General features: G+C 36.1%; 3 protein-coding genes across 3 annotated transcripts; all 3 read left to right on the forward strand.

Moving 5' to 3' along the window:
* The first annotated feature begins 5,759 nt into the window (after positions 1-5,759).
* LOC106946111 (metalloreductase STEAP4-like) lies at positions 5,760-13,374 on the forward strand. Its single transcript, XM_015030250.1, has 9 exons — positions 5,760-8,365; positions 8,460-8,530; positions 8,623-8,710; positions 9,565-9,843; positions 9,955-10,049; positions 10,139-10,249; positions 10,669-10,711; positions 10,805-10,969; positions 12,868-13,374. Exons 1-9 carry the CDS (start codon positions 8,261-8,263, stop codon positions 13,123-13,125), a joined length of 1,215 nt encoding a protein of 404 aa, XP_014885736.1. The 5' UTR covers positions 5,760-8,260; the 3' UTR covers positions 13,126-13,374.
* Positions 13,375-17,032: 3,658 nt separating this feature from the next.
* On the forward strand, positions 17,033-19,267 carry LOC106945730 (C-reactive protein-like). The gene is made up of 5 exons (XM_015029631.1): positions 17,033-17,125; positions 17,325-17,379; positions 17,602-17,704; positions 18,297-18,594; positions 18,724-19,267. The coding sequence occupies exons 2-5, from the start codon at positions 17,325-17,327 to the stop codon at positions 18,940-18,942; spliced, it is 675 nt and encodes a 224-aa protein (XP_014885117.1). The 5' UTR covers positions 17,033-17,125; the 3' UTR covers positions 18,943-19,267.
* A 1,194-nt stretch (positions 19,268-20,461) lies between these two features.
* On the forward strand, positions 20,462-23,993 carry LOC106946120 (serum amyloid P-component-like). Its single transcript, XM_015030262.1, has 5 exons — positions 20,462-20,568; positions 20,725-20,779; positions 21,360-21,462; positions 21,556-21,853; positions 23,241-23,993. Exons 2-5 carry the CDS (start codon positions 20,725-20,727, stop codon positions 23,457-23,459), a joined length of 675 nt encoding a protein of 224 aa, XP_014885748.1. The 5' UTR covers positions 20,462-20,568; the 3' UTR covers positions 23,460-23,993.
* Positions 23,994-24,050: the final 57 nt, after the last annotated feature.

Raw genomic sequence — 24,050 nt, forward strand, 5'->3', positions numbered from 1 at the left:
TTTTTCTTTCTCTCTCTCTCTCTAATAAATGTTTTGTTCTATAATTCAAAATGTAAATGTTTTGGCCCAAATATAATTGAAGTCGGTTAGATTTAAAGTGAAAAAACTGTTACTGATAAATTTTATTTGTCTTCATCTTTCTGTGCAAATTTAGACATTTTTTGTGCAACTCTTTTTAGTTCAGCATTATTTTTACCTTAAACCCTCTCACTACTGACCTCGTCGCTCAAACGGTTCTGATGCGGTTGAATTTTCCTATTGGTTGCAATAGTGCGGCTTGGTACAAATTCATCACTTCAGGCATAAAAGCACAGCGCTCCTCCACTGCTCTTTCTCCCCAGCCCGGCGCTAAGTCAGGAGTTAGCGTGATAGTGTTACTTAGCTTCACAAATGTGTGGTTTATTTGCAATGTGAACACGGAGTGGAATATGTCTCCTCTGCTCTGACTACTAGTGAAGGTGTGGTGATGTGTCAGACTGACTGCAGAGCTGAGGAAGTGGGAGAAGCTAATGGCCGCTGTCGCTGTCTGCAGACGAGCCGCAGAGCGCTGTCGCCATAAAAGTCTCCAACAACACAGAAAAGGAGTTGAGTCGGAAAAATCTGAAACAACATTGATACAAAATAAATACAAAATGGAGAAGTTCACAACTTTCGTCCTCATCACAGACCCACACTCGGATGCGTCTCTTGGCTCAGCCCACTTTTTTGGAAAGGGGCGGGGTTACAGACAACTCCCTTTATTTGAACTCGTCCTCAATTGGGATTTACAAGTAGGTTTTCCAAAGGTGTTTTCCAAAAGCAATGGTGCTTTTCCAAGGTGCTTGAATTTTTAATTTATTTATTTATTTAGTTTCTAATGCAAAAGGTGAAAAATATTTATTGTAATGCTGATGGTACAAACATCAGACAGAAGTAGATTTAATGTGTAACAATAAATTTTGGCAGTATAATAAAGAAACAAGCATTTATTCTAACAAGTAACAACTAATAGCAAGCGGTAGGGGGTCAACTATTCAGTTGAAATTTGGAAAATGTAGGTCCTTTCCTTTTAGGTCAGTTAAATTCAATTAGCTGTCCATTTATTTAATCTAAAATTAAATTAACTGAGAAGTGAATAAAACCTGAATAAGTTTGAATTTAATAAAGTTAATTTAATTTTCTCTGGTTAAAATTTGAACTAAGTGATTGCAAAGTTCACTTTGATTTAGTACCACTGAACTGTATTTATTGAATGTCAGTTAATTGTGTTCTGAATTCAACTTATTTGAGTTTTTGTGCCATTTTGCACATTTTCCTTTCAAAATATCTATTTTAAACTTTACATATAATTTTTTTTAAACTGATTTTTTTTTTCTGCATTAAAAGTTGTGCTCAGAGCCTCCAATTAAAGATGAGGTACGGATAAAAACTTGCAGTCAGAGCTCCTCTAATATTACATATACGTGTGCTATGAGGGACTATAGCTCAATCTTCCATTCTAGTTTTATTACCGTTGTGATTAGGATGCTGATTATAAAGATGATGCTCTGCATTGCTGGAAACACAAGAGCCAGGATGAGTGGGATTGGACGGGTTCACATATGTGTATTAGAGAGAGAAAGGTGATGCGTGCTACAAGGAAAGATTGGATGTGATCCATTAACTTTACAGTCCATTCATTGAGCACCAGAGCATCAGGGGTCAGCAGGGAGGATTCACTGTAAATCTCTTCAACATCACGGTGATGAACCAGAGTGGGGGGACAGAGAGTGTTTGCAGTGAGGAGAAGCACAGCTTGCGGTATCGTTCCCAAGTCCTTCCAAAGCCATTTTAAGTTTCACTACTGATATCATCTGCTGCAAACTAGACAGCTGGACTTTAATGCCTTCTGATATTCATGTTTACAAAAAGGGGCTTTGACAGACTAATCATATCCTGGCAACATTATGAACGTGTTACTTGTTTGTTTTTCAGCCTGACCTTGTTGTGCTCCTGCCAAAAGAAATGACTTTAGACGTGGCCTTTCTGGCTGCGCTGGCTTATGGCCCAGAAAGCAAAGCATGACCTAACATGAGCGCTGAGGAGGTTCGTACGAGGACATTCAGCACCGTAAGGGGAAAAGAACCCAAAAACAGCAGGCATGTTAAGCCTGTGGAGAGAAAGAGGGAGAGACAACGAGAATACAACACATAGGGTCCTAACAAACTGAACAACTGATTATTAGCGTAAGAATTATAATTTAATGAGGAAATAAAACACAATTTATGCATTTATGTGTTTGCAAAGGTCAATTGGATTGGACTAGTTTTTTAGTGGCATAGAATTTTTTCCTTAAAAATCTTGCTTGACATACAGTGGGTTATGACACCCATGCTCCTGCAGTGCACCACATATTTACCCAAAGCTCCACCTTGGAGCTTCAGTCTCCAAGCCAAGTTCCCGCCCCACAGCTTCCCCCTCCCCACCAGATTAGCAACAACTGCAATTAGGAAATGCCTGGTAGAAATGCACGTCCACTGAGCTTATCATACAAACAACAATATTCCTATGAAGGTTGTAAACGGCGTCACAAGACAGGCTGGAAAAACATTGTTGTGATGATGTTCCGAGGCCAGAGTGTTGGAAACGGTAGGAGGCTCTTAAAGAGACAGAGGCCAATTTCTTGGTGTCAGATATGGTAGTGATGCAAAGTCAGATTTCTTTTAAGCTGTTTTCATATATACAGCATTTTCACAACAACTAAGAGCAACACGGTTACTTTATTGTGCTGTAAAATGGCACCAAATGACAGGGAACTACATATTACCCTCCCTTTGAGGCTATTCCTGCAGCACTTGCCATAAATCCCTTGTGTACAAGCAGAGCGAGCCGGAAGCTAGCCTGCAATGAGCCCACATGTGTGTTTTGTTTTTTTTGCTGCCTACCATTTGTGGTGGAGGAGAACAGTGTGCCCTGAGTACCAGAGTTGGCACAGCAATACATATCATGTGGGAAAATTCAAAGACTTCTTATGGCGTTTAGTCAATGACGGCTTTCTTCTTGACCCTTTTGAATAAAGACAAGATTTGGGAAGTGCATTACTAACAGTTGTCCTATCAAGGAATCTTCCCACCAGAGCTGTGGATCTCCATTACTTGATTCTGTTGAACGGTATTCAAGTATAGAGAACAAGTGCAAAGAGACCTTTTCTTTTTAACATTTTCAAAAAGTATTTGTCATTTTTGTTTTACTCCACGATTAAGCTCTACTTCCTGCAAGGTTTTCAAATAAAATCTCCAAAACCAGATTTAAGTTTATTTTTGTAAATGTGACAAAATGTGAATGGAGGATTTATACTTTTGGAAGACAAAAGTGGAACCATGGGAGAAACTGATACACCGTATATCTAGGAATGCAATAAACAGATTTAAAATTTAGAAGAAACAGCTGAGATGGGATTCTGTCTTACAGCAAAAATAAGTCCTACCTCCTAAAAGGTGTTACTGAAACATGATAATGAATGGTAATCAATTCTTGTGTTGGTGTACAGGTCAAAGATACATAGAAAGCAGGACTTTACTGTAAGCCTCATTTCATGCACCAGAATGCATTAGCATCTACTTTGTAGCTTTCATGCATCTTGCTTATACAACCAGACACAGAGCCGTGTGAAGCCAATCAGGGTAATGGCTTGTGCCTGGGAAAACTGGACAGTCCAATCATCACCCTGGCCTGAGAAGGTCTGTTTCCATACTTAACATTTGATATTTGATTGCTGCTTCCTCTCACTTTTGTTTTGATAATCATAAGAAATCCCACGCTGTTTCAGGCCAGATTGTTTAGAGTACTGCCATGCAGCTGTTGTGCTTGCTGAAATGTATCTTTTTTGTTCAGGCCTGAAAGTGCTTTTTTCTGGTTGATCTTGTGATTGGCTTCATAAGGCAAGGAACTTTAGGTCATGACTGTATGTTTACGCTATGTGGGGGGGGGAGAAAAAGTCATTGTACCATAAACCAGACCAGCCTGATTTATTTCAAGCAACACAGTCCTTGTTGTGCTTTTTTTCTTCTTTATTGATAGAATGAGTCTTTTTGTGGTTTTTGTTAGTTTTGTGAGGTGTATTTAAAATGGAGACTGGTGAACCTTTTGTGTAAGGAAAATAATGATGTATTTCACTACTGTTAAAAACAAAGCAAACAAAAAAAAGTTATCGTTCACTAAAGAGCCAATATCAGAGCCGACTACTGAAACAAACAGAACCTTTGTAGCTATGTTTATATCAAACAGAAAAGCGCAGTTATGTAGTTATATGGATGACAACATTGCATGCGACAACAAAACACATCTACAAAAATAAATGGATTTGTTTTTTTGTCAATAACATCTTTAAAATGGGACAATACTGGTGGGAAATGTGGTCTTGCATTGGTACCACACAGAAAAGAATGAAGTGAGCACTCTTAATTTTCATTAAAGAGTTTGTTGGAAACACTTTTGGCCCTAAGAAAAGGAAATGATTGGACACTTGGGGTCAAGGAAATGATAAATCTACAACTTAGAGACAAGGACAGAACTTAGTTCATTCCAAAGATTCGACACCATCACCAGCAGCCAGAACATCTGTTTACAGTTAACAAGCAAAATGTTTCAGATTAGTTATGACTGCATATCAGTACATCAGATGATTTCTAATGAGTCGTGGGTTTGAACTAAAACAATTATTGTTCCTTCTTGGAGTGTTGGCACACACACGAGCGCATTTGTGTCAGAAGCAGACAAAAGTTTCCACAGAGTGTTTTCAAATCCCTGGCTACGGTGCCGTTTATAAGATCTACAAGCTACTACTCCCAAATTGTTTTCCTAAATCATCAGAAATGTTTTCTCTCTGTGAAGACAGAATGCAGATGAAGATTAGCTATCACTACCTTATCTCCATGTGGACTTTGTATTATGAATTGATGCCCAAGTTGAGTGTTCATTCACAGTGTCATTACTCCTTTACAACTCCTGGGAGCTTGCTTGGCCTCCTTGTGTTTGCTTTGTGTCACGTTTTTCCACATTTTTTGCCTTTGGACTTCAATCCCAGCCATTACTGAAGAGAAGAAATATTCATAATGAAGCCTTATGACTTTGTCAACATGTGTTTTAACTTCCACCAAATGCACTAATATGTTTTGTGTTTTTTTTCCACACATGAGGTTGCACAAATGTTTACTGGCCACTGAGTAAGGCAACAGAGCACAAGGCGTAATTACAGTTTAGGACAGATCCGCGAGATCTGTGGTTCACCTTGGCTTTGAACACCAGAGCTATTCTCATCCTCTGGGAGCAAAAGAAGGGTTTACGGGCAAAGGCCAACTTGAGTTACAGCACCAAGAACATTAATTACTCATAGAGGGCAACATAAGAGTGCAGATTAGATTGTAATTGGTGGGTTTTCCTGCAAACTCCATGATTCAGTGAGCACCTCTGCTGACCAATGCATCAGTGGCTGATTATAGGACTGGGTTCTTTCGCTCCAAGTGGGCCACAAATAGCCTCTTGCTAATAAAAAAAGAAAAAAGAAAAAAGTGTGCTATTTGTTTTGCCCTCTTGCCAAAGTAATTATGAGCTTGGGGCAGGCCATGTGGATTTCATGTCGAACTGAAACTACACAGAGAGGAAGGGCAGCTGCAAGTGCCCCAGCACGCTGTGTTTGCATACTGTGACCTGGAATTTGCTTTGATTGTATGTTTTTGAAGAGCTCAGTGTCACTGATCCACAGCCAGGGATGACATGCAAACCCATTTTTGTCTGAACAACAGAGCTGCACCTACTTTTCAAATGTGAACATGTTCAGAGCTTTGATTCATTCATACTTGACTTTTTGACAGCTGAAAAAAAGAAAAACCGTTGCATTTTTAAAATGTGCAAATATCTAAAAATCCCACCTTGCACTGATTTTCACCATCTATATATGATCTATTTACAGCAGAGATTTTGTAAAATCGGAAAGAACCAAAACATCTGGGCAGGCTGCTGGGAATAAAGTGTTCTTTCCCAATGTTGCATAACATCTCACAATTGTTGCAATTGTCTTTTGTAATTGCAAGGTGCAGAGGGTAAAATTTAAAGTGCAAAGTCTCTTCTGTCTTTTCATTGACTAAAGAAAGTTACTGATTGGTTGTGTGCAGACAGGCGTTAGCACAGATGATGCACAGGTGCAGAGTGGTGCAGACTGTTCTCATCTTTTTTGTTACATGTGAACAAAATCATTTAAACTCGACACATTCTGGTGTGCTGAGAATGTAATTTGTTTCCAATTGTTTTCATAAAATTCTGTCACAGTAAATGCTAAGTCTTCCTTTTCAGTTTCTTGTTTTTTCTCAGCCTAGAAAGGAAACCGTCACACATATATCTGATATTTTAATGGCAGGCTGAACAGCATAAATCAAATTTGTCTATCAATCAGAACCAGGCTGTTGTCATGTGGGCTCCTTAGCCAGATGTTTGATGTCTTTCAAAGTGACCTCAGTCTGACTGGTGTACCACATTTCATCAAACCTGTGTGTCACTGCATTTGACAGACTCATCATTTTGACCCAAAGAAGGCAGGAAGTGGCCAGACTAATTGCAAACAAAGGCTCAAACAAGCATGGAGATGTGTTGACTGCCTGCGCTGTTTGATCTCTTTCCTTTCACTCACTTTAACACTCCACTGCCACAACAGTATTTACAAATATTAAAGCAGACGCACTAATGAGTTAGTCATAATTTTGTTGGCTCTGATTGCACAACAACTTCAGGGTGGACACACACATGCTGCAATGTGTAGCATCCTTATTTATTTCCACCAATGCAGCGAGCTTACGAAAATAAATATTGCGTGTTCATATTCTGTGCATGCGAGTCCCAGTAACGAGATGTCTGACTGGTGAGGCACTGACTACTCTGGACAGAAGACTTTTAATTATGATGCTTTTTGTACAATTATGTGCAATAATTAAATGTTTTCTTTGGCTAAACTTTCTTTCTTTTTACTAAAATTGAAAGTTGTGTATGATCTTACCTTTATTTGTATATCAAGTTCCCTTTACCTACAGATTCATGCAGCACATTATGTCTGACCAGACTAAATATGTCACACCTTGTGGAACATCAGCATGTATAATGCATGTGTAATCAAACATATATTGCGATATAAAGAGATACAGTAAAAGGTAGGTGCCAACCGTTTAATTCACTCTGTGACACGTCACCAGAGGTAAGACACAGCATACTGCCTCATGTACTACTCATAATACATAAGTTCATTATTACATTATATAAGTTCAGCCATTTTGACCATGAAAATGTTGAAATCACACAGGAAAGAAATTTGCACAACAATGAAGTGGACAAATTGATTTTCTCTTATTGTTAAGAGAACAATGTCTATACTGGAGTCTGATGAATATGTCAGTGGCCATCTTCGAGATCCTGGTGTGATGATGCTTCTTCAGGTACAAAAGCTCTGCAGGGAGGACTTCAGTTGGATTTATTTCAAATTGCAGCCTAAGTCAGAACAAACAAATCATGAGGAAATCTTAGTTAAATTGTAGAAAATGATCCAGACACAGTCGATTTTAAAGGATTACAAGCCAAAATACCATATTTGGTATTCCCCATCACCTTAGAGAGGTTGTTCCACATTCACACTTTCCATGTGTGGTCCTCTTCAACTCCAGGTGTCAACCATCTATTTATTGTGCAAGAATCTGTAGCTTTCCTTAGTTGATCAGTCCCAGGGCAAAATGTTTTGCTATATTCTTCAAGGACACCAAGAGTTATCTGTATGATGGGACACAGCCCCATAAACAAGTTGTTGCAAAGCCTGGGAAGATTCGGAACGGTCTCCGGGGACGGGCTCATGAAACTGAAAGCATTTTTCCAACCAATTTGGTTAATCACAGTTAATGATTCAACAACAAAGTTTGAGGCTTTTCACATTAACAAAAAGTTATTGTGTGATTTAATATGTATGATCAATATTCAAGTGTAACAAAAAAAGCAAAAGCAAAAGAAATCTGCAAGGAGGAAAACCCTTTTTCACAGCTCTGCAACTTCCAGCAGTTATTCATGGAGTTGTCAAATATTCACCCGGGCGCCGCTCTTTTGAGAAGTTTATATTTCACGCAAAGATCCATGAGTTTGAGCAACTCAGTTAATTTACTTCAGATGAATGACACCCACGAAAGCAACAGCAGCACCACTTGCTCCTCTGCACATGCAACTTTTGTGCATGACGGCCGTCTTGTGTTTGTGTGTCTGACCTGTGCAGGTGATGAGCCACGAAGCGGCGGCGCAGTCAGCCAGTTTGGTCTTTGTTTGTGTTCACAGAGAACATTACGACTTCCTGGAGACACTAGCACCTCAACTCAACGGGAAGGTACCTCACTGTGCAATCGCATAACGTTGTGCGTCATTCGCGTTGTTTATTTTCTGACTTCTGAACCGTTTTCCCGGTTTTTATTCGCCGCAAGGTGCTCGTGGACGTTAGCAACAACCTCGAGAAGAATATGTACCCAGAGGCCAACGCTGAGTATCTGCAGAGGTAAGTAGAGATTAGTTGGTGTCTTACGGATGCGGTTAGAGCCTTCTGTGGCCGGCAGAGCATGAAGCTAAAGTTTGTTATTCACTGCCCAGGTTAATCCCCGGGGCCCATGTGGTGAAAGCATTTAACACCTTGTCAGCCTGGGCTCTTCAGAACGGACCTTCAGATGCCAACAGACAGGTACTGGATCTGTTGTGACACTAACAAGTTTCTCTGTGGAAAAAAAAAAAAAAATAAATAAAAAATAGACTCAGTCTTTTTCTTCTCCTCCTCATCAAAAATGCAGTATTTCTCTTTTTCTGGTGTGATCTTTTATTTCAGTTTTAGGGGGCTTGTTTGTTTGACAGATTTCTCATTCCATCAGAGGAAAAACAAGGTTTTTTTTTTTTTTTTTTTCTAGTTCTCTGATGTGTTTGCACAGTGGGTGCTACTCAAGACGGGAAGAACTTCAGTCTAAATCATAATCACACACTTTGAAGCATTCATCAGACCACATTTAAGGAAAAGAATGTAAATTTAGGTAGTCAACCTAATGTCTTTGCTTCGAAAGCCACCTGTGACGTGTCTTTGAATCAGTGAACTCCATCATTTCTCAGATCTAAGCTCAACATCACATGTTTTGCTCTCTCTCTGTAGTGCAAAGCTGCAGCACATGTGTTTTTTTTTTCCTGCTTTGTTTTGATCTGTTTGTTAGGTCTCAGAGGATGGTAAAAAAAAACAACCCACAAGTGTGTGCATGTTTATGCATTGTGGCGCTCTGTATTTGGAGCACCATCAGCAACATCACAAGGTGTTAACCGAGCGCTGCTGCTTGATACCTGCTTTCCTCGCCTAAATTTAGTATTTCATGAAAGAAGCCACGCCGTCTTTGTTCACTTTCATATTCATTCCTCTAGAGTCAAACACATCCTTTCATCAATGTGTGTACACATGGAAAAGGTACATAAATATTGCATTAACATAGCTGAGCACCATGCTTCTCACACAGGAGATTTTTTTTTTTTTTGAGTTGTAAGAACCTTTTCTTGCTCCAGGTGTACCTGTGTGGAAACAATCCTGAGGCTAAGCAGGCAGTGGCAGTGATTTCCACCAAACTGGGCTTCACTGTTCAGGATAGAGGGTCTCTGTCTGCAGCCAGAGAGCTGGAGGACTTCCCCCTGCAGCTGTTCCCCGAGTGGAGGCTGCCCATGCGTCTCACCGTTGGCCTCACTGCCTTCTTCTTCTTCTATCTTCTCACCAGAGATGTCATCTATGCGTATGTTAACGAGGGCAAAGACATCTCCTTCAGAATCATGATGTCCCTGGCTAACAAGGTGAACAGAGATTATTTATTTATGTTTTTTTTTTTTTTTTTTACAAATAGTATGTTTTCTTTAAAACTACTGAGCCTGAACTAGAACGTTTTCATTTTTCTTCTTTTCCAGGTGTTTCCGAGCGTATCTCTCATCTTGCTGTCTCTCTGTTATCTGCCTGGGGTCATAGCTGGCTTCTTTCAGCTCTACAGAGGAACAAAATACAAGTAAGGAAAGGATGCTGAACAACATGCAAACTCTCTAAAGATATGCAGTAGAAAGCATGTTTAATAGGATACAAAATGTTTGTTTTTAGGCGTTTTCCTGACTGGTTGGATCGCTGGATGTTGTGCAGGAAACAACTAGGTCTGATAGCGCTGGCCCTTGCTTCCCTGCATGTGCTCTACACTCTGATCATACCTATAAGGTAGGTAATGATCCATACAAATATCCCTATTGGGAAAGTTCCTCTAATTGAAAAAACTTTTCATTGCTTTCTACTTCGAGAGGTATGACAATCTATATCTATATCTCTATGTCTAACCTAAATCTTTTAGGTGTTTCCATAGCAACTCCAAATATCAGCCACTTTTTTTATACAAAGCATCGTTAGTCAACTTTAGATCTCTTTTAATGTGTACTCAACTTAGAAGAAATTGTTAATAAACAATAAAAAGTATTATAACTCCATCTGGGTAATATTCAACAGACTGACATATTATTGTGACAAAAATCATTTATTCTTCTCACAATGTGTTCAGATAAATTGTATCCTTGAAAGATAGAAAGTGCCTTTTTTTCTAATTTGAAATGTTTTGTTCTAAATAATGTGTCTTTTGTTCCCAGGTATTATGTAAGATTCAGACTTGCAGGAAGTACCATCTCACAAGTAAAAGACTTATGGTTTTACCAGTGGAGTGTAAAGAAAATGGATGGATGGATTTTTAATTTTTTAATTTTTTTAATTTTGTTTCACTTTCAGATCAAGAATAACAAGACATCTCCATTTGACACAACCATGGCCTGGAGAACTGACTCGTACTACTCCATAGGGGCTCTGGGATTTGGCCTGTATCTCCTTTTGGGAATTTCCTCTCTCCCTTCTGTCAGCAACGCTCTCAGCTGGAGAGAGTTCAGCTTCATTCAGGTGAAAACTTCTATGTTTATCTTACTTATACTGCACAGGTTTTTCTCAATGGGATTCAGTGTCTTCGACCACAATCAAACGTGGACACTAGGTTTTACCTAAACTATGTGTGTATTAATATTTAGCTTGAGCAAATAATGAGCAAAGGGGGAATTACTTTTCACACAATGCCAGGTTGATTTGGATGACTTCTTTTCTTCAGTAAATAAAATCATCAAGTGAAAACTTAATTTTTGTATTAAGTTTTCACTTTTCATCTATTATTAAGATTAGTTTTAAAGATAGGAAATATTTCTGACAATTTTTTTTTTTTTCACGCAACAGTAACTTTGAATCATCTGTTTCACATTTGATATGGAAGCTTCGCTTTTTGGATAACATATAAGACACTATATATGAAAAGTACCAAACAATTACACACCTTAAACGACACAACTAAGAAGAAGTTGTACTAGAAACTAGTGCCAGATGCCCCCAGATCTTGGTTATTACATGTTTTGAGTGTGTTGCATTCATAAACTTTCCCTCTTGGTCTCAAATTATTTGAAGGCGAGTTGAATGTAATCCAAAGAACTTTTCATTCAGTGCAGAAATGCTAAAAAATATGCTTGCTTACTTTGTGCCCACCTGTAAGGAGATATTTCAAATTTTTAGTTCAGTTGTTCATCTGATATAGAAATTCAAAGACAGGATACTGATCCAAAAAAAAAAAAGGAATATGGATGCACATCCCAGAAAAAGAGCCTCGACTAACGTTCAAGCCGTGACTGATGAAGACGACTCTGTGCTTCAGCTCAGATGGAAAATGGTTTCTAACTTCCTGTTGGAGGAAATTCAGTGAATATTTTCCTTTCTCCTTTTCTAATTCTCCTGTTTGATGTTTATCTTTTTTCCTCCTGTTGACCAGTGAGAGTAAGCACAATCACACGGCAGGAAATGAACTCATTCATAAATGTATCTGGGTCAGATCAAGCTCATTTTCTCACTCCACCCTACTCCTTATCTCCAGTCCAAATTAGAGCGGCTCTAAATGTTAAGTTATTCATCAAATGTAATTTAGGAGCACACATTATGCTGAGCTACAGTCCTAAATTTTTCTTTGTGCAGATCGTACTTCATGTAAATCTCCAGGGACATTTCTGGGATTACCTCTATAAAACTCAGACATGTTGGTGCATATGTCTCAGCAAAGGTCACCTTGTTACTTTCGATTCCTTAACCCGGGACACTGAGAAGCTGTGGGGGAGTTCAAGAGAGTCAATGAGGCTGAAAACTTTAAAATATACAACATTTATAAAATTATTGATTAACACAGTCACAGCACCGTTAAAAGTAATACTCATTGCAATTCCTGTTGAAAACAATTGTATTTCTAATTGATCACAGTTTTTAGATACATTTAATTAGTAATGTCTGACTTCCTTCAACTCAGGTGAAATAAACGTTCATTTCTTTTAGCCCCTTCCTAGTAGGCTGGATGAGAAATCAAGTTTATCATCATCACCCAGTAAGCAGGATGGTAAGAGAGGAAGAAAAAAAAAAATCTAATGCTCACTGTCAAGATATCTGTAGAAGAGAGTGGGATGTCTTTTAGAAAACTAAAAATGCAAAAAAAAATTATAACATACAGTTAGATCAGCACAACAAATCTCACCACACACAAAGTCAACCTTTGCACATAGCTACTACATCTCCTTGAGTAAATCCACATTGACTAAACGTATTTAAATTAAATATTTGGTGTAATTTTTCCTAAATTCCTCAGTCTGAGTTTAAACAACTTGAATAAAAATAAAAAAAAACATTTAAGGTGGAATCCATTACATTACCAATAACTGTTGAGGGTCCAGTAGATCTGTACCAAGATGATGACCTTTCTTTGTTTTTCTGTTTTCCAGTCCAAGTTGGGATACCTGACATTGTTCTTCTGCACCTTTCACACCTACCTGTATGGTTGGGACAGATTTCTGTACGTCTCCCAGTACAAATGGTACACTCCTCCAGGCTACATGCTCTGCCTGGTGGTGCCCTCCCTGGTGCTGGTGTTCAAGCTGCTGCTTCTTCTACCTTGTGTGGATAAAAGCCTCAGCCGCATTCGGCAGGGCTGGGAGAGGACGGGTCCTGAGAAAGACAGCAAGAAGTCACTGTTAGCGTAGGACTGTCACAAACTGTCACAGACTCAGGCAGAAACATATTGTCTTCCGAGAGCACTCTAATTCAACCACTTCAGTTTTAATGCAGAACAAAATAGTGCACAACAGTAAAAGAGCCTGTGCTAAGTGTTACCATATTTACATTCACGGTTTGAACACCTTCACTTTGAGTTTTGTAAGTATTTTTTTAAATCAATTATTAAGGAATATTTTTATATAACCAATGCTATGGAAGCAAACAATAAAAAATAAAATAAAAAATAACACATGAAACCAGCATTTCATTGTTTGTGTATTAAATTGAATTTTAGAATTTTTCTTTTCAATTCTTGGTCATAGTTTTTTAACAGTATGTTGTTTTTTTTTGCTTGTTTTTGATTCTATTGCATACTGCCTTTTAATATCATCTTGTATATTGGAGGAGGTTCCTCTGAGAATCTTTGCTTCCTCAATAATATGAAGTGTACCCATTGAAAAAAGTTTATATATATATATATATATATATATATATATATATATATATATATATATATATATATATATGATACATTTTCAGTACTCTTGGACATCTACTAGATCTATTTTTTCAGAATCTTCACACCTTTTATTTTAGCAATAAATAATCCTATAAAATAGACATTTTTACTTAATAGCAGTAGACATAAACAAATAGGAATTATTGTAATGTAGCTAACTAAATTACAACAATCTGCAAACGCAATTAAACTCAAAATCCAGGTCAAACAGGTTATTTCTGAGCTTCCAGATTCTTGAAATATATAATTGTCTTCGCAGCTGTAGATACTTTAGCATCTTCTGCTTCCCCATAAAAAAAGATCAAGTGGCTATCATCACAAATCCAAGCTGATTTACAAAAATAAATGTTTTGTTACTAACAGCAAAAATAAGCTATTTACAATACAAATGTTATTGCTATTTCAGTATTATCAAAAATGGTCATAGCTACATGACTGCTGCCAGCCATTTTTGTACCTTGAGCACAAACGCTTTATGGTGCAGCGCTACCGAATGGGAACTGCACAAATACTCCATTTTCAGTGCATTTCTCTATATTTTCTGAAGGAAAATTAAGCCCTGCAAAGACGAGATTTTGAGTGGGGTTAAATGTAGGAAACAAAGTATAATTAATTAAATGTAACAATGGGGAGTGCAACACAGCACTAGAACTCATCATATAAACTGCTCTTAGAAGAAGAGTTACTGATTTTACAAGCTGTACTTGATTGATAAAAACGCCTTTACAGAGGCAACTCACCCGTATAGTCGTGATAAGTTTTCTTTTCCTGAGGAAGATTAATGACGAGGAGATTATTAAACCCAGAAAATCCTCAGAGTCTGCAGAACTTTTTCCACATTAAATAATAATTTTAGATTAACGGTGCTGGTTTGGAGTGAATATTTCTTGAAGCAAGACTGACGAAACAGTTGAACGTGGGATCGTTTCTCATGTCTTTGTTGCTTTTATGTTTAGAATTTTTCGTGTGTTTCATTTGTTCAAAGAAGTATATCATTGTTGTCGCAGTGAATAACTAGCACAAGATCCATACATTTTACAAAAGAGAGTAAACACAAGTAATTGGATAAAGAAAAAAAAAAACAGTTTTGCCGATATGATCCATCCTTGTGTCTCCAAGAATTACTGCAAAACCGACAGACTTTCATTCCACATATAAAAAAGCAACTTTTGAATCCATATGACTTCATTAAAGCAGTTATGTAATTCTAAGTATCAATAAAGAGATATTGGAAATAACCCATTTTTTGCCATTTTGATTCTAATATTTCTCTTGTACGTTTCTGAAATGAATTCAAATCAGCCGTTTTGGATTTGCATTGAAAGCAATGTGCAAAAAGTGCTGATGAGTACATTTACGTACAGCAGAAATCACTGAATCAGCAGTCAGAGGGCATCAGAGTGATTCTAGTGAAATGTGATGACTGTTGTTTGCTGAATTTGGCATTTATACTTCTGTATTTTTAGTCAACTGTAAGGTCTACTTGAAGTACCCTGTCTTCACCGGTGTTCACAAAGAAAATGATGTCTCAAAAATTAGAATATCATTATAAATCAATGAAAAAAGTTAAAAATTGTTTACAAATCTGTCTGTTCACAGAATGCTGTATACTAGTGTAACAAAATAAAAAAAAATAAGTGGATGAAAAACATAATTATTAAAAGGTGCGCAGGAAACAGGAATACCACCTCCACACAATGCTACAATGAATCAGTAATTCATATTATTCATAGTATTAGGTGTATATACTGAACAATACAGTCAGCAGGCTGAAATTTCTGAATTAAAATTTTGTTTTTACTGGATTAATGTGAAATTCATATTTTCCAAAAAGCTAATTTTTGGTGTTTCATTTGCTGCAAATCATAAAAATTAAAATAAAGTAGGACTAAAACTCAGAGTCTTTAAAATGACTTTCATGTTTTCAACTAAGTTACTGAAATAAAATTTTCAAGATCTACATTTATAAAATTACATTTCCACTGACATGTTTTCAGAATACAATCAATTTCTGCAATAATTGGTGCATATTACGAACTCTTAATGTGTTTGCTGGATGCTTACAGTTATGTGTTATGCTGACTGTGAATTTGTTAATACTTCATCTGTCACATAACTGGTTAAATAAAAACACAATCAGACCTGCTGTAAAGCAGAGATGTAAAAAGAGCTATTTCACAGAATGTTGTCCTATGAAAAGTTTAAGAAATTCAAAAACAATTTTTGCCCAATAAAAGAGAAATACAAAACCTTCACATGATTATTTTACAAGAGTAAGCTAAAGCACTTCCCCATTTCAAAAACTGCTGAGCAGGAACAAATAAAATAAGTTTTGTGTTGAGTCTAAAATAAAAATAAAAAGCAGAAATAAAATTAGTTATTTAGAAAGTATTAAAGCGAGAATTTGAGATAATAAATGGACAGAGGATAATGTAAATATCTTATCAAGAGATCATATGAGAAATAGCTTTCTGTGAGCTGAAACATTTAATTGTAATGACAACTAAGAATGTTTTATTAGTTTTTTTTGTCTAGTTATATGATTTTCAGTTGCAGTGATTCACATTTTATCACTAGAGTGATTTGAATGTCTTCAATGATAGAATAGTAATTAAATTTCACTAAGTCTTAACTTCATGTGCAAGTAAATACTGTGGATAAACAATTAAAGCCATAGTTTTCATACCATTTGTATAAAATTATATATAAATCAAGAAATGTATTAAATGTGTTTAATATTGTGAAGGGTGCAGCACAGGAGACTCTGAGTCTCAAAGAGTGTAAACACAGCAGTTTCCATTTCAGTCATGCACAAAGAAAAAAAAAACACTTTTAAACTAATTTAACCCTTCACTTATTAAAAATAAGATTATTTTTGAATTCATATAGCTGTTGAGTCTTTATTTTTTGAAATAACTGTGTTTCGTAGCAGAGAAGAGTTTTGGAGTATGAAAAGTTGGTTGATTTGAAGTAAAACGTGTATAGATATATATCACAAAATATTTAAAGATCTTGTGTAATTTGAATGTCTTTTGAAATATCTGGATGTTTCATAGCAGAGAAGAGAGTTTTGGAATATGAAACGCTGCTTGATTTAAAATAAAGTGTGTTGCTCTCTATTTTGTCAAGTAATTCTCCTCTTTTTTATTTTCTTTATATTGCAACTAAGAATCAAAGTTCCACTCAAACATACATCAGTCTTATGTTGCTTAATACATGCAGCTATGAATGATAACTATTTTATCGAGTTACGGGTTATTCAGGTTAACGACCCTCTAGATTTAGCTTATCAAGAGCAAAAAAAAAAAAAAAAAAAAACACCGTTAGCAGGTCTAAAAAAAAGAAAAAAAAAGAGAACCAGATCAAAGAAGTGTTCACAAATATGCCTGGATAGAGTCATGATATGACTGAGTATAAAAGGACAAACCTCTCAGAGCTGCATCAAAGTCTTCACACTGATTTTTAAGGTAAGAGCACTATTTTCAACTTTGGCAAGAAATGTAATGGCTAAACATTTTACAAAAGCTTCTGTTTCTTTACAGTTTATTTTCAATCTCCTTTAAGCTGAATTGAAAGTGTGGTTTTAGACCAGCTTGAATATATTTGGGATTTCTAAAGAGCAATGGGATCTTAACGTTTTCCACATATGTGTGTCTCTTTTGTTAGATGAGGCTGCTGCTCTTAGTGGGAATGCTGACAGCATGTGCTGCAGTAACCAAAGGTAAATTGACTTTTATCGTTCATAAAAAGTAAACTGTAAGAATTATAGCTGGCTTGTTTTAGATTTACTTTAAATTTTGAGCTTGTTTTGATTTTTTTTTTGTTATGAATATTTTTACAGCATTTGTACTAAATTTACCGTCTACCAAACCTGTCAAAAGTTATTTTTTAACATATCCTTTAGAAAGACGCAGCTTCTATTACTCTGTTATTTTTCTTCCAGATCTGTCTGGCAAGATGTTCACCTTTCCACTTGAAACCAACACAGCTCATGTGAAGCTGAGAACTACAAAACAGGATTTTAATGCAGTAACTGTTTGTCAAAGGTATTGTAGTCATACGAGTAAATTATTGTACCATGCAAAAAGTTTTAACCTCCCCTCTGCTAAATTCTTTTTAGCTCGCTTCCAAGCATCAAAAGTTCATTGACATCTTTCAGATGGTCTCAAGCTGTAGTTTTATCAGAATTTTGAAGATTTGTCACTGTTTTTCGATTGCCTTATCATGTACCTGGTCATGACCAGGTACATTTAAAAAATAAATGTTTAATAATTCAAAAACAGTGAAAAGTGGATGACAAACAAAAAGCTTTTGAATAAAAACAACAAAAAAAAATCTTTAGCAGATGACCAGTGTCCAAAAGATCTTTGTTTAAGAAATGTGAAAAGAAAAAAACAATCAAGCAGACATTTGATGATACTTCATCTGATCATCAAATGCATGCATGCATGGAAATCTTGTGAAGAAATCTTATGTCACGTGGTTTCAAAAGATTTCAAAAAGGAAAATCTAAATTAAAAATAGTGGAAGGCTTGATTCTTTTGCACAATTCTGTAAAGGAACCTTTATTTTTTTATTTATTTATTTTTATCTCTGTGAAGTATATCATATAACACGTTGCATTTGTTTTCCCCTCAGATACTTTACAGACCTCCAAAGATCCCACGTCCTATTTTCTTTGGCTGTACCCAGTTTTTCCAATGGCTTTATGATTCTCTGGGATGGCACTGACAAAGAATTGGAGATCTATACCCAGGATAAACTTGCAGTATTTGGAAAAACTGACTACAAGCTAAACACATGGCACTCCGTCTGCGCCACCTGGGACTCCGCGTCTGGGCTGGCGCAGCTGTGGTTGGATGGACAACCATCAGTTAGAAAATTTACCAGTTCTGGATCAAACATCAGAGGATCTCACATAATTATGTTAGGGCAGGTAAATTGTCAGTCATCCTCCATATTCCACAATTCTTATTAAATTCTTATTAATATTAAACTTTACAAATATATTTCAAAATAGTTTATTTTTTATTATTACTTTTAAATAAAATTGTCTTTCCCACAGGACCAGGACAGTCATGGCGGCGGGTTTGACATCAAGCAGTCTTTTGTTGGGATGTTGTCTGATGTCCACATGTGGGATTACGTCCTCTCTGCCTGTCAGATCCAGAAATACGTGGATGAACAGAACTTCACTCCGGGAAACGTCCTGAACTGGGCGGCTCTGGATTATCAGATAGTAGAAAAAGTGATGGTGGAGAATAAAGTAATGGTTTGTATTTGAACTGTTAAATTAATACCATCACCAAGAAAAAGTCTCAATCATAAAAGAATCCCTGATATTAAATCATTTCTCGTTTTACATATTTTTTCATTTTTTTTGTTGCTTCTTTTGAGACGTGCTTTTCATGGGAAAAAGAATAACACACTCCCCACCCACTCACATTCTCCTGTGAGCCCAAGCACTGGTATATAATGAGTACGACACACTGTCTTCCTGTCACGCAACCAGTCTAACAGAATGCTTTTATGTGAGGGAGAGGTAAATTGTAGCTATCTGTTCTTATAAAAGCTTTGTTTTGTCTATTAATAAATGAGAAAAGCCTGTGTGTTGAATAGATTGGTGTCTGGTGCTTTCTACCAAAATTCACTAAGGAAATCCTTTCTCTTCAGTTTACATGTAATATCCTTCTGCTGTGGCCTTAAAAGTTTTGTGATTAATTTCAATAGTTATCACCTTATCACCCATACACTAAACAAGGAGTCCAAGATTATTTTATCTGATTATTTCATCCAATAATTTCATTTGTCCTCGATAGACACTGAAATGGCCAGCATCTAATCTTAACGTGAATCTGATGCTCCACCAAACGAGAAGCATTTTCTCTACTTTTCATTTACTGCAGGACAGTAGGAAGCTTCATAATGTTTAATCTTTGCTAAAGGATTTTAGATGGTAGAAATGTGAATCAGCTGTGTGACATTGGTCTCAGTGAAACGTCATTATGTCCACAAGCTCTGATATTCTTTCACAAAAGCTCAAAGGGATTTAAGAAACACCCCAGTTGTTGCCACCTCAAAGAGGCAGTGATGCAGTAGATGCATAAGTTTTACTTCAACAGATACTTTGTAAAATTGTGTGATGTAATAATCTAGACTTTTAGCCATTCTCTAAACTGGCACAAATACAAACTAAAATGAAAGCAAATGCAACATAGGGGGAGAAACATATTAAAGAGCTAAGTACAAGTAAGTTCCACTGATACATATAATATCACTTCTTAAGACAGCTAAAAGCAATAAGTTAATTATGTTGAAGGTGAGCAGAGCACTAATGATCCATGTGCTAATGACTTGATAAGGTCAAAAAAAAAAGACTAATTTGCATGCCAAATTCTTTTCTTTCTACATTCAGGAGGAATTTGTCTGTGCAGATTTTGCCAACAAAAACAAACAAACAAACAAAAAAACATCAATGCAGTAACGTGATTAATTACTAACAAGAAGTTTTCTCCTGCAAACTTTTCCTGCCAGGAAAAGCTTTTCAGTAGAAAGCCCTGAAGGGATATACACACTTAAAACTTGTGTAGCATGTGTACAAAAGGGAAGCACCAAAAGTACAAAAACACAGAACCTACTGTTAACATCTGTGCTGTGGGATTTTAAAAAAATGAATATGTCTTTTTTACCACATTTTAGACATTTCCTGGATGTGCAAGAACTATTTCGACATCAACATAAGCAGCCCATAGTTTGTGTGTCAAAGAGGTTAAGATTCCTGTGTGTCACAAAAAAGGAAGAACTGGTTTAAGGAAGTTCACACTGAAAACGTTGTTGAAATAGGGAGGATGTGAGTAGAAACATTGACTTTTTCCATTGGTGCCAACAAAGTCACTGCACAGGTTTTAAGGTAAGAGCATGAATTCAAATTTAGCAGAAAATTAATCATTGTCCATATTTACTATTTCCTCTTGTGTTGTTTATTGAAAAAATTCAAGGGACACTTTAACTTTCAGATTTGTGTGATGAAAACCTGTCAGTAATGTTAATTTTATTCTTTAATCAGATGAAGGTGCTCCTTCTGCTTCTGATGATTACAGCTTGTGCTGCCCTAACACAAGGTATTTCTTATATATAGTATATATATATATATATATATATATATATATATATATATATAACTACTTGAAATGATTATCTTAACTATTAAGTGTGTAATTTTTTGTAATCTTGATTTCCTTTTGTAATGAACTAAAGAAGCTACAGATTTTACAGAAAGGTCAAGCATAACATACAATAACTATAACAAAATGGGAATTTTACTTGTTATTTTGTATTTCCTGGCAAGAGAAAACATCAGTGCTGTTTTAATCTGTCATTTAAGGTAATTCTAAGGAAAAAAGGAAACCAGCAAAAAAAAAAAAAAAAAAAAATAATAATAATAATAATAATAATAATAACTGAATGACTTTAGTCATTTGTAAACTGCTTTTGCCTTTGAATTATGCATAATGTATATGGCTTGCTATTAAAACATGCTTTACATTTTGAATATGTTGGTCACCTGAAAGATATTACGAATTTCTCTTCCTATTTCCCATTACTTTCAAAAGATAAGACTATATTTGACATGTGCAAATCAGGTATTCAAAGGTATTTATAAATAAAACAAGGAAATATGAATACATTTTATGTTTTCAGATCTTTCTGGTAAGATGTTCACCTTTCCACTGGAAACCAACAGAGCTTATGTGAAGTTTAACACATCAAGAAGAGATTTTGATGCCATAACTGTTTGCCACAGGTACTGCGGTTTTAAATATGAATTACGTAGAACATTCTTCATCCTTGTGAGTGAGACACATTATGCAACGCTTTATGTCTGTCATTGTAACAGATCATTTACAGACCTCAAGAGAGACCACGGGCTGTTCTCCTTGTCCACACCCAATAATGCCAATGACTTTTTGATTTTCTGGGATAACAACAATAAAGAAATGGAGGCACACATTAAGAATAAAAAGGTTGAGTACGGAGGCCGTGACTACAAGCCCAACACGTGGCACTCTATCTGCACCACATGGGACGGGACGACTGGACTGACACAGCTGTGGTTCAATGGACAGCCTTCGATCAGAAAATTCACAATTTCTGGGTCAAACATTGGTGGACCTGTCAATATTATTGTGGGACAGGTAAAATTTCCTTTATTCACTGAAGAATGGAACAAACATCTCAAACATCTGTCATTTTTAGCCTCTGTGCTATCTATGAATCATTTTATCCAATTTTCTTACAGGTTGATAAACATAAAAACAAGCTTGAAACAAAATGGAACTAAAGTTGGGTAAATTTAGGTTAAACTGGGTAGACTTGGGTAAAATTATAAAATATAAGCAGATCATTTATAATTTGTCACTGTGTCTTTCTGTGTTGAGAAGATCTCCATATGACATCAAAAATACCCATCCTGTCATTTTCACAGTGAAATGCTTTAGATCAGTACCTCTGTGATAATTGGTGGTTTTGACCTTAAAACTCTTCCATAGAGGCCATTTTTGCCCAATCTCTTTACTATTATTGAATTATGAATACTAACCTTAACTGGAGCAAATCATGCCTGCAGGATGTTAGATGCTGTTCTTAGTTACTGTATGACCTCATAAGTGAATTGGAGAAGAGTAGGGAGACTGGCCAATTCTGGCAAGAATCACGACATCCCCATGTTTTCTCTGTTTGTGGACAACAATTCTCACTGTAGTTCGAGTTTGTTCAAAATAGCTGTACGTTGATATTGGCTTCCCAGAATCACAAATATCAATGGCACTTCTTGCAGTGCCTATGATTCTTTAAATAACGGGGCCAAAATGATCAAAACTCAGACAAATACCTCCATCTTGTCAGACAGGTTCTGTCCAAGTGGTTTCTTGACTGTACAGGTAAGCACACCTAGGGTTTGCAAATGAAATTATGTGAATCACAGAAAATCTAGCATTTTAACAAGGATGTAGAGGATTGTTTTAATCCAAAATATCATATACAAATGATACAGTTGTCTTAACATTGACTACTGTGATATAAACAATGTTAAAAATTTAAACTAGCAGTAGCTTAACCCAAAATCAGTAAAAACCTCTGCATAAAGCAATGTAAACCTAGCCTTTATTCAATAAGTAATAAAACTAAATAAGCAGCATTTTACTTTTGTCATTATGCTTCTTAGGTGTTCGAGGTTCTGGCTAAATACTACAACTACTGGATGTATTGAGTGTTGAGCATATTGCATATTTATGTAGGAGTAAATATGACCTCCTTAAAAGTTCTAGCTTAACAATTATGTTTTTTCCCCCATAAATCTGCAGCATAACATTTCATATTAAAGACATCTAAGCAGAACATGTGTTTAGTATGAAAAGTCATGAGCTATCGCAAAAAAGACTCATCTTCACAGATCAGTTGGAAATGCGTGGGTCATAACTTTGATGACATAACATTTGATTCAAATCATTAATGTTTTTTTCCCCCTATTTTTCAATAAAAAAAAGAAAAAAAAAAAACATTAACACTCTGCATTTCCAACAGGAGCAGGACAGCCATGGCGGCGGCTTTGACTTGAAGCAGTCTTTCGTTGGCATGATGTCTGACGTCCACATGTGGCATTACGTCCTCTCTGCCTGTGAGATCCAGAATTATGTGGATGAACGAAACTTCACACCAGGGAATGTGTTGAACTGGAGGGCTCTGGATTATCAGATTATAGACAAAGTGTTGCTTGAAAATAAAGTAACCGTTTGTTACTAACCCCATTTAGAATAATTTGATCACTACAGCAACTCATACATTTCCAGTAACCATTATTGAATCATTATTTTTTAATTATTTGCTTAACTATAGATTTGTGATAACTGTGAATTGAATTGGACGGTGCTCTTTTTTTTTGTTGCTTTTTTTAATTACAAAGTATCATTTAAAGCACTTAAAAAACATTTGTGTGAAAAAACATTTGCATGGGAAATGCACCAAAGTTACTTAGGAAAACTGTAAAATCTTGTAAACCTGCAGTAAATTAGGCTTGACCATTTTACAGATAGTTCATCAATTTTTTTTTAAACATTTCAGCCTTTATTGTTGTTTAGTATTCACAAAAGTCTTTTATAGTCCTAAGTTCACCCACAAGTTATCCTTTTTATTCTCCTTTTATAATACAACTGTGTCTGAAATTGGCAGGACAACTATATGTTTGTTTAAGCTGTTACACTTTAGAAAAAGATAAATGCTGTACAATGTGAATTATTTTCATTGTAGCTAAAATAAAGCTTTAATCTAGTACACACAGTTCTAGATATGTTTGTACCTAGAACACAAACATATAGAAATTACAACCTTAATGTG

This window comes from Poecilia latipinna, unplaced genomic scaffold (genome assembly GCF_001443285.1).
Source record: "Poecilia latipinna isolate Pla-1442-1.1 unplaced genomic scaffold, P_latipinna-1.0 Scaffold11, whole genome shotgun sequence".
Taxonomy (NCBI): Eukaryota; Metazoa; Chordata; class Actinopteri; order Cyprinodontiformes; family Poeciliidae; genus Poecilia; species Poecilia latipinna.

Coding starts and splice junctions, on each gene's coding strand:
- LOC106946111 (XM_015030250.1), top strand. CDS start 8,261: ATGAGCCACGAAGCGGCGGCGCAGTCAGCCAGTTTGGTCTTTGTTTGT. Junction 10,250..10,668: donor ACTCTGATCATACCTATAAG/GTAGGTAATGAT, acceptor TTTTGTTCCCAG/GTATTATGTAAGATTCAGAC. Junction 10,712..10,804: donor CAGGAAGTACCATCTCACAA/GTAAAAGACTTA, acceptor TTTCACTTTCAG/ATCAAGAATAACAAGACATC.
- LOC106945730 (XM_015029631.1), top strand. CDS start 17,325: ATGAGGCTGCTGCTCTTAGTGGGAATGCTGACAGCATGTGCTGCAGTA. Junction 17,705..18,296: donor GCAGTAACTGTTTGTCAAAG/GTATTGTAGTCA, acceptor TTTTCCCCTCAG/ATACTTTACAGACCTCCAAA. Junction 18,595..18,723: donor ACATAATTATGTTAGGGCAG/GTAAATTGTCAG, acceptor TCTTTCCCACAG/GACCAGGACAGTCATGGCGG.
- LOC106946120 (XM_015030262.1), top strand. CDS start 20,725: ATGAAGGTGCTCCTTCTGCTTCTGATGATTACAGCTTGTGCTGCCCTA. Junction 21,463..21,555: donor GCCATAACTGTTTGCCACAG/GTACTGCGGTTT, acceptor TCATTGTAACAG/ATCATTTACAGACCTCAAGA. Junction 21,854..23,240: donor TCAATATTATTGTGGGACAG/GTAAAATTTCCT, acceptor CATTTCCAACAG/GAGCAGGACAGCCATGGCGG.